General features: G+C 38.7%; 1 protein-coding gene across 1 annotated transcript; it reads left to right on the forward strand.

Moving 5' to 3' along the window:
- Positions 1-5642: 5642 nt before the first annotated feature.
- Positions 5643-7008, forward strand: GPR151 (G protein-coupled receptor 151; the record flags this gene model as incomplete). The annotated part of the gene is made up of 1 exon (XM_081960817.1): positions 5643-7008. The coding sequence occupies one exon, from the start codon at positions 5643-5645 to the stop codon at positions 6870-6872; it is 1230 nt and encodes a 409-aa protein (XP_081816943.1). The 3' UTR covers positions 6873-7008.
- Between the last annotated feature and the right edge of the window lie 3417 nt (positions 7009-10425).

Raw genomic sequence — 10425 nt, forward strand, 5'->3', positions numbered from 1 at the left:
GAAGAAGCGACTTAGAGTGCAGGCTTGAAGAGGCCAGTGAAGGCCGGCTTGTCTGTGGTCATATCCTCATCATCTGATAGGATCTGTTCATTGGTCATCTCTTCTGCTGCTAGTGAGTCCTCACTACACACTGAAGGCTTGGGAGAGGGAGTGTCCTGAATGGGAATAGGACTGCCCTTACTCTGGCCCTGATGGACTGGGGCCTGAGTTCCCTGCTTTCTGGAGGTAGCCCTAGTACTGAAAGGCAAACTACATGGCTTGCATTATAGCCTGGGATATAAATTCCTGATGTTCAACAGAAAAACATGCGGAGGTGGGCGTAGAGTCAGCTGTAGCGTCCTCCTGCCTGGAGTTGTTATGCAACTCCTCAGCAGTCATAGGGAGCCAGTCAAAGGGTGTAAAATAATCCTCCTTGAAGCAAGCTGCCTGGAAATCTTGGGAGATTGAAATATAATCTGGAAAGCCATCTTGTACCTCATGCCTGTCCTGAGTCTGCCTTGGAGGAGATGGATTGATCCTCAGTGCTTTTTGCGCCTTAGCGAATTGTTTTTCTAAGGCCTTCAATCATCTACTGGCATCTCTATCTGCAGTAGAGGATTTATGAGAGGATGTCTTAGGCCTGTCTGACTTGTTGGGAGCCTTGGATGGCAACTTAGCCACTTTTCTCCTTGGGGCTGGCTGCAGGATGGAGGATGGGCCTGGGCAGGGATCCTCCTCCCCGTGACATGAATCAGCTATTTCTGTGGGCAGCTAGTCTGGCAATCACAAAATGCCCCACTTACCACCTCAGGACCAGTTCTAAATGATCAACTCCATAGATTGCCTCACCGGGTTGTGATCGAGTACTCGGACAGAGAATTGCCTGGGGCTGGGTTGGAAAGGCACTCAGGTAGCCTTGTTTGAGGCCTCTGGTGCTGGCACTGCTTCTGTGGGGCCTGCAGCTGATAAAATTGGAGCTACTGGAGCTGCGGAGGTAGAACAGGGCTTTCAGGCTGCAGAAGGAAATTCCGGAGCTATTTTGTGGCTGCGGACGTCAGGCTGACAGAGAAAGATAGGCAATGTCCATGTGGCTCTCTCAGTATCTTCTCTGAGCGCGCGCTCTCTCAATGGTAAATTTGCCACTAGAACAGTCTGTGCGATGTGATATAATGGCCAAAATGGCAGGTGTAACAATTTTGCGGCCACCCCAAAACTGTGTCCAAAATGGTGGCTGCACCTTCTTCTACTGATGGCCTAGCTTCTAACTGCCATCCAGAGTCCCTGCTGAGGCCTCAGCCGAAGCTCACCTGGTCAGATTCGCTAACTATTCTGGTCGCCGCTGCAGTGCCATCTTGCCTGTCGGAGTGCTGTTCTCTTCAAACAGAGCTTTGACAGCTCCATGCTGACGGCTCTGAGCCTCGTGCAAGACCTTGAGGAGCCTGTGCTGCTGCCCAAGCCGTAAGGCTTTTGACAGCTGTCATACGACCAAATAGGTAGTTTTCCTATGTACTGCAGCTATCAAGTAGATATTGAAGAATCCAAGCCAATTAACTTTAATTTTTCTCCTCATTGACTGAGGAGAGAGTCTAAGTCACTCTGATGGGCTTGACTGAGTTGAGAAAAACTGAGGCAATCAAGACAGGAGGCGTGGCTAAAGACTCTAAAATTAACTCAGTCATCGGGCATCGGGCAGACAAATGGAAGTTGAACCCATGCACAGGAGAATCTGGGGTTTCCATTTCTAATCCAGAATCTTAACCACTGTGCTTACTGGCATCCCACTGCCACCCTGCCCCAAATTTTAATACATAACATCAGCTTCAGCTCATCCTTAGTTCTAAAATGGATGTGATTTACTTCGGCTGGTCTGATTTTAGATGGTACTTTCCCTCTACTTGCAGCAAAAATTGTATCATGCAAATGATCAATAATCAACTCAATTGTATAATTGAATTAAATCATCATCTCAGCCTGGGTAAATCTAGCATTCATGCCTGCAAAGCTGCAGCTTCTCTTTTTGATAACATCCCTATAATATATAATGTACGTAGATTTATATATTTAAGTGTGTGTATGCATGTAAAACACTTAAGAGACAGGAATATGTAATATATTATAATATATTATATAATATATATTGTGCTTGAAGCTTGTTTCTGTCATACATCACTATCAATTCGATCATTTTTAATGCTAGTCTCTATTCCAGAAATCCCAGCTTTATGGCGAAAAAAATATATATATTCACAATGGAGATTCCATAAGCAAAATTGTACTTAAATATTTGCTCCCTCTAAAACCTTGCTTTATCAAGTTGCTATCAAAACTGCTTTGGATTAATGTAGTGCCTTAGCTGGGCCATCACTCTCTCTCAGCCCTACTCACCTCACAGGTTTTCTGTTGTGAGGAAAATAAGAAGAGGAAAGTGTGTTGGATATGTTCTTTGCCTTGAGTTATTTGTAAAAATAATAAAACTGAGATACAAATAAGTAAATGAAAGCAAGCTGATTAGATGAATCAAATGATTTGATCGTATATATTTTAGACTTTTTAAACGAAAGGAGTATGAAATATAACTTTGAAAGAGAATATGTCAAATAGAAAAAGAATATTTTATTGTGGAGAAAGTGTGCACTTAAACCTACATCTCTCCATCCCACTCACTCACCTTTGTTAGTAAAAGGTTGAAATATGTTTAGCGTAAAAGAAATCTGTATCTTTCAACAGATTTGCTTGTTTTTGTGAGAATTGATGGTGGGCGAAAGAAAAGAAATAAGCTCTTCCACATAAGTGATGTAAGTACATGCCCTTGCAGACTTTCTGATGTTCCCAGTGTCTGCATAGTTAAAACCAGCCTTCGTGACACAAAAATGACTCACTAGATGGGCTTTCTAATAAAAATCAGACTTCTAAACACTAGATGTGCTGCCATGAGATTAAAGAGGCATTGTTTTTTGAAAAGTATCACATTTGTTAATTGTTATAAACAGATAATCCATTCAGGTTCATGTTTGGACTATTTGCAATATTTTTATTGTTTGCAATTTTTTTTTAATTTCTCTCTTCCCTAAGCAAAAAGTTGGAAACAAGGTGCAATGTAACACCAACTACTATTATTAATAGTAGAGCAGAGATTTTTCAGAATATGATCTTTGGAAGAAAGGCAGGATGGGAATTGTATAATCAATGGTAATGATAATCAAATCCACTTCATAGGCATAATAAAAGTAGCTTCCTTTTCTGTTTTATTTATCATTAGTATTTAGTTAGCTAAAAATATGAGCTAGACTAAATATTTAACAAAGAAAAGACTTCATATTCTCTTGGTCCCAATATAATATTCTTTTTTAGTGATAGGCCTAGAATGGCTGGATGTCTGGATTTTTAAGCTTGACTTCTGTTCATTTCTGCCCATCGATGGACTCACCTTTGGTCTGACATTGTTTGCTGTGCTTCCATCTTCTTTCACATTATCATATCTACCATTGGAATTTTATGTATCCCTTTGCTGCTATCTGGATTTTCCCAGCCTGTTATGGCAGTTCTACTGTGAGACTAAATGATTTAGGAAAGAAGGAAAGAAGTGAGGTAAATGACTGTCACTTGTAAATCTCCCAGAAGCTCTGGAAATCTTTCCTGATACAGAACACAGATGAAATCTTCAGAAAAGCAGTTGCTCTTTGTTCTTTATACACCTTGTATTTGCCATCTTAAATCACATTCCAGTATACACAACCTGACAATGCCCAATAGGTGAATGACCAGGGAAGCTCTGCTCCCTCTGGTGATGTCCTTGTAATATTATTTATGAGCAGGCATCTCACATATGGTATGTCCATAGATGTACCATATGGATGTCTACTGAGAAGTCTTCATGCATCCAAGTATATAGGTTCTGGCTTCTGCATCCTCCTAAAAGATAATGACTTTGAACAGTCAATACACACTGAAGTACAGTTTTCACTACAGACACCAATTGGCTCATGTTTCTTTTTAAATGACATCATGGTGGACAAAATCACTGATGATGATGTATTGTAGAGAGTTTTGCTCTTTTTGAAATGAATACCTAAACAAGGCTTTTGCCTAATAGTATTACAAGTTAAAGGTGGCTCAGTGGCTAATACGCTGAGTTTGTTGATCAGAAAGGTCAGCAGTTTGGCGGTTTGAATCCCTAGTGCCACATAACGGAATGAGCTCCCATTACTTGTTCCAGCTTCTGCCAACCTATCAGTTCGAAAGCATGTAAAAATGCAAGTAGAAAAATAGGAATCACCTTTGGTGGGAAGATAACAGCGTTCCGTGTGCCATCGACATTTAGTCATGCCAGCCACATCACCATGGAGACGTCTTCAGACAGCGCTGGCTCTTCGGCTTTGAAATGGAGATGAGTACTGCCCTCTGGAGTCAGGAACGACTAGCACATATGTGCGAGGGGAACCTTTACCTTACCTTATTGCAAGTTAATATTGTGCTATGGAAATCAGCAAATAAAGATGAAAGTGAATGTCTTCAAAGGGCTCCAGAGTTGAAGTTCAGATCCTGAAAGACTTCTTTGTCCATCAGAATGCTGAAATAGCAGTACAACTAAGAGGAATGAGCAGTAGAATGGGAAATCTCATCTGAAATTTCATCATATAGAATTCACTTTAGGTAAGCCCCTTAGCATTATTTTGCAGGATAGGGATATAAAAATTACAACAGTCTTATTATAATTAATCAGATCTTCAAACATCACATTTTGTAAAGCAATGCAAAAATATTAAGCCATTTTAGTTCACAAGATTTCTGCAATGTTTCTTTCTTAGCATTCTTTAAAATCTCAAAACACAACTCCAGCTAGAAATCAGACATTTCAGCCAACCACTTCTAGCATCTGACTGTATCTCTGCCCAACAAAACAACTCTATATCCTGTTATAATGATCTCCATTCTTCAATTCTTGTTCTTCTCTGGACACAAAATTTTGAGAAGCAGCAGCAAGTGCTGCAATTAAAATATACACATCAAACTCCCCCCGAAGATGGATGAAAACATACCTCAAAGTCAAATGCAGAACAGAAATCTGTGTTAAAGGGATTTTGTATAACAACGTTCCAAATGCCAAGGCTAATGTCTGCAAAGCTGAATGGGTTTTACATGTAGAATTGGAATGGAGCTGTGTTGTTTCACTGTATGTTTTGTACTTGTGCACAGTTGCTTTAAGCCTGCCCCCGATTCAGAATATCACCAAGATTAGAGATCTTCTGAGCTTTGATGCTTGCTTCAACCAATATCTAGAATAGATTTCCAAATGATGTTTTTTTTTTTAAAGGATGGGAATCAAGCACTGTAATTCTGGATTTTACACCAGTTGTGGAAGGATGGTTTTAATTACTCCACAGGGTTGCTGTACTGGTTGTCAGACTCCCTAATAAGCAGCTGGCTTTGTGCTCCCACCCACTGGGAGACTGTCAGTCAAAGCTTGTAGCAGTTATATAGCAATGAGAAGCTCAGTTAAGATCCATATGTAGCAAATTGAGACACCTCTCACAGAGGTTCTGTATTATATAAAGCATCACCGATTTGTCTTAGCTGCAGTTGAACAAAAGAGGCAGAGGAAAACAAGAAGAGGCACATCAAGAACTATCGACGCTTACCAGCACAAGGCTGCTTTCAACATCATGAACAGCTCTCTGACTGAACCTCTCCATTATGCGGGGGGCTACCAACCTCAGGACTCCAAGGAATGGAAGGTGATCATCCCGGCTTTCTTGGGGGTGATTTGCCTGGCAGGCTTTGCTGGGAATGTGTGTGTAATTGGAATCTTAATGTACAATACAAAGAAAGGGAAGCCTTCGATGATTCATTCTTTGATCTTCAACCTCAGCCTGGCAGATCTGCTCCTCGTTCTTTTTGTCCTGCCCTTCAGGGCAGCGGCTTATTCTCAAGGAGTCTGGTACTTGGGCTGGTTTCTTTGCAAAGTCTCTGACTGGTTCCAACAAGCTTGCATGACAGTGAAGAGCCTAACTATTGCTGTGGTGGCCAAGACATGCTTCATGTATGCAAATAACCCAGCGAAACAAGTGACTATTAAATGGCATGCCATCTGTGCAGTGCTGATGGTTATTTGGCTGGTCGCCTTGGGAATCCCACTACCTTTGTGGTTCTTCAACAGCCTTTGGAAGCCAGAGATAGGCTCATCTTCGTGCATTGTGATTATTCCAGCCCAAGCTCATGAGTTCATGTCAGCCTTTGTCAAATTGTATCCCTTTGTGGTATTTTGTGCACCTCTCACCTTTGCTTTCTTTTATTTCTGGAGAGCGTATGGTAGATGCCAGAGGAGGGGGACCAAGACTCAAAACCTAAGGAATCAGATTCGATCCAGGTGTTTGACAATGATGCTTCTGAGCGTTACCATTACTTCTGCTGTGATGTGGTTTCCTGATTGGATATCTTGGTTCTGGCTCTGGCACCAGAAGAAGGATGGACCTGCTCTCCCACAAGGTTTCATGGCCACTACCCAGGTTTTGATGTTTGCCATCTCTTCAGCAAATCCTGTTATCTTTGTCCTCATGTCTGAAGAATTCAGAGAGGGTTTTAAAGATCTATGGAAATGGTTTACACTGGAAAAGCCTCTACCTCCTGCAGAAGATCTGGAGGAAGCAGCAGTTGATAACTTGGAGGGAATCCCAAGCAATGCTCCTTCGCCAGAGGCAATGACTCCTAATCAAGAGGAAGAGCCCCATTCTGTCCCTGCTACCTCAGAAGACTTGGAGATGCCCGTTTTGCCAGATGTTGAACAATTCTGGCAAGATAGGGAAGCTCTTCCTGATGCTCAAGACAATGATCCTGTTCCTTGGGAACATGAAGGACGAGAGATACCAGGTTGTGATCAACCAAAGTGCAATTAGGAAGCTGGATACCACATTTTACTAGGTTGGATTCAGGCAGTCATGTTTAGGGTAGATTCACTGAAATCATGGGATGTTTCTTGAATAACTTTAAAAATCTATTAATGTTGATGGATCTCATTCTAACATGCTTAAACCTGATTATAACACTAGATTTCTTATTACTTAGGTGATGTGGAACTGGCAGTTGTAGCATGTAGAAGTTATTTTCATTACTGTAGTTTTTGTCTTTTCATGTGTCTTCACATTTGGAAGTTACTTCTTCAATTATTGTGTGGTGCACAGATACAGCTGTCATTCTCATTACTCTGCTGTTAAGAGTTTATTATTTAAAAATTACATTGCACTTCTGGATGCTAATTTAAAGTTTCAGAATATTTTTCTTTAATTGTTAAATTTGCGAAGTAACATTGCTTATGAGCTGGTTCTATGTGATCTATGTTTAAACTTTAAACATTTGAACAAAGAATTGCAAAGGAAAAGGTATTATTTGATTTTCAGTAGTGAGAATATTCATTATACATTTTATCAGTACTACAGAAAATGTATATTAAATATACTGAAAGAAAAGGTGGATCAAGTTATTATATTAACTGATAACTTTTCAAATTGATAGTTTTTCTATTGCTGTACCTCAGTAATTGAACTGAATTTATATTTTAGTGTTCCAAGGAAGTCATTAAGATCATTTAGTAACATAAAGGTTGTAGCTGGCAGTATTCTATTAACTTGTATTTTAGTCATATCAAATAGACAAGAATTTCACATTATGCAATTTAGAAGTTTCCCCCACAAAGCTGTACCAGTTACTGATGTATAGAAAATATATTGACTGTATGCTGTTGGCATTTTCATCTGTTTTTATAACTTTTGAAACAAGTTAATTGATATAGGTTATTATTCAGATGTGACAAGCTGTGATATGCCCGTTTGTGATTTAGCAAGCCTTATTATGATGTCCAACCACATACAAACAATATATAACAACTATGGAGTCATATAAACACATACAGCAAAATTAACGATTTACTTGTTTGTTTTAATGACACCCCCCCCCCCCAAATGAGCTACAAGTTGTATATTTCATAATTTGGAAAATAATTAAATGAAGAGCAGGTGGTTGCTAAAGACATCAATTCCATCAGCAAGCAGCTTAGAAATCACTTGCCCTTTCAATTTATGGTCAACTCTATGTAGAGGGGTGGAATCTTTGCCCATTTTTTATTATTATCCAGTGTTTTTAAATCTTCATCAGTACTAAAAATTGTGAGAAAGGGCAGCAGTCTGTAGCATCCAAACACAATATTTGTCCTGTGGTCTATCCAGCTATTGAACTACTGCATTGCTCTAGCAGCTTGTGAATGTGCATGCGGCACTAGCAGCAGTGCATTTGCCACTAAAGCTTTTTTTACTAGATAAAAGGTTTGGTAAGAATGTGCCCAGTCACACACACACACACACACACACACAGGGACCCTGAAAAAAAATGCAATTTGGCATCTTCTGTGTCACAACAGATGAAACAGCTCTTGACTCATGTGCCATTTTTGTCTTGTGAAAAAAAAAAAATTCTGCTATGCCTAGAACTGGATTGAACAGCATGCCAGTTAAGACAACTTCCAGACACACAGGTAGGGGGGTATGCATATTTATTTCATTTTGGACAAAACTCCCCCCCGCCCTTTCCCCAAGGAAACTCTTACCTTAATATTCTGATTTCATCCGTGTTGGTCATTTATTTGCACAAAGCTTTGTAATTCAAGATGCTAAATTTGAATAGTCACCACATGCTTTTGTTATTCTTTGAAATGCATTTTCTGCACAAATGTCATGGAATCACAGTAACAACTTCTTGTCTTCATTTATTTTCTATTTTAGATATATTACCCCTTCTTGCCTTAATTTAACTTTACTCTATGAGCATTAATTGTATTGTATAAGTATGTCCCCACCATTTATATTGGAATTTTGTTGGCCAATACAATTAACTTAAGGTTAAATTTACAAGATATTTCAGTCAGGCTGGTTAGATTTTTTTTTAAGAGATAAGAAAACTATTGTCAACCAATTGAACTGTTATAGAAATCACATAAACATATAAATTCATATGTAAGCCCATCCAAGGATAAGCTCACCTTTGACTTTTTAACCAAATATCATGAAAAATATACCACCCAGAGAAGCTGACCCACATTTTTCATGGTACTCTGGTTAAAATTATTTGAGGGTTTGCTTAGCCAGGAGTACAATACACATACAAGCTGCACCAATTTTTAAGCTTTATTTTACCACCTAAATTATTGGATAGTTTCCAAGTTATATGGTTTTAAATATTTTAAAATATTGTTAAAATATTTTTTCTAAGACTATAAATTTGCATTGAGATGCATCTAAATTGTATGTATGTATGTATGTATGTATGTATGTATGTATGTATGTATAATTAATGAATAAGTGAAAAACATTATTGCCATGATAAACAGTTCATTAAGAATCAGACATTGTTGGTATATTGCAAATTGTGTTGTTCCCATCTGTGAAATTCACGATATAAATGGATTCTGATTCATTTTGAATTCAAGAGATGTAGTTAAATTAAATTACAATTTTGGACTATTTGAATTTCTTCCGTTGTCCGGGTCCCAAGTTAAGTTAGAATTAGCACTTCGAACTGACACTGAAATTAGTGAAGTTGGTAACAAAACAAAACAGTTCTATTCACCAACAAATGAGTTCCTGTTGGAACTTTAGATGCTTTTTTGTATCAAGTATTTTTCAAATATAGTCCCATATTTTGCAATTTTAAGTATCACCATCTTCAGAAATGGACCTGGTTCCAACCTAAGCAAGCATAGTTTAACCAAAAGTACAGCCTAACTATCCTGGAATATAGACACTGTGCACAAACAATTCTTGAGTGCTTATGGGATTCCTTTGAGAGGGGTGCAATGGCACACAAAAAATGCAGGACTCTTCAACAATACAAATGATTTTGTGTGGTTGTTATTGAATTTCAGTCTTCTGACATCCAGCTTACTACTGATCTCAGACACAAAATTAAACTGGAGTGGAGAGGAGAGAAAGCAAAGCCAAAAAAAAAGAAAAAAAAAGAAAAGAAAAGAAAAGAAGAAAAATGAGGGTGATTTTATTGAATGACATCCACTACCAAACATGTGGATATTTCATCAATTATTTTTAAAGTAATGTGGAGCACTAAGAGGAACAAAAAACATTGCCGATAAACAGCAAACTAAAAGTGGAAATATGGTGAAATGCTCAGCTATTGTTTTCTGAAACTACTGTCGGGAAGCACTAAAAAGATCAAGAAGCATCTTTCCAAGGTTCATTCTGGTTAGAAATATGAGAATATTGGTTATTTGTACCAAAAGTCATAAGGATGGCTAGCCAAATCCAAAGGACACATGCTGCCAACCCATATATGAAGATAAAAAGAGGTCTCAAGCATTCATCAACTGTTTTAAAATGTTCAGAGACAAAATTAAATAGAACGCTTTACAGCTATACTATTAGCTATTAATATAAGGATTACATG

This window comes from Natrix helvetica, assembly GCF_964273705.1.
Source record: "Natrix helvetica genome assembly, chromosome: 1".
Lineage (NCBI taxonomy): Eukaryota > Metazoa > Chordata > Lepidosauria > Squamata > Natricidae > Natrix > Natrix helvetica.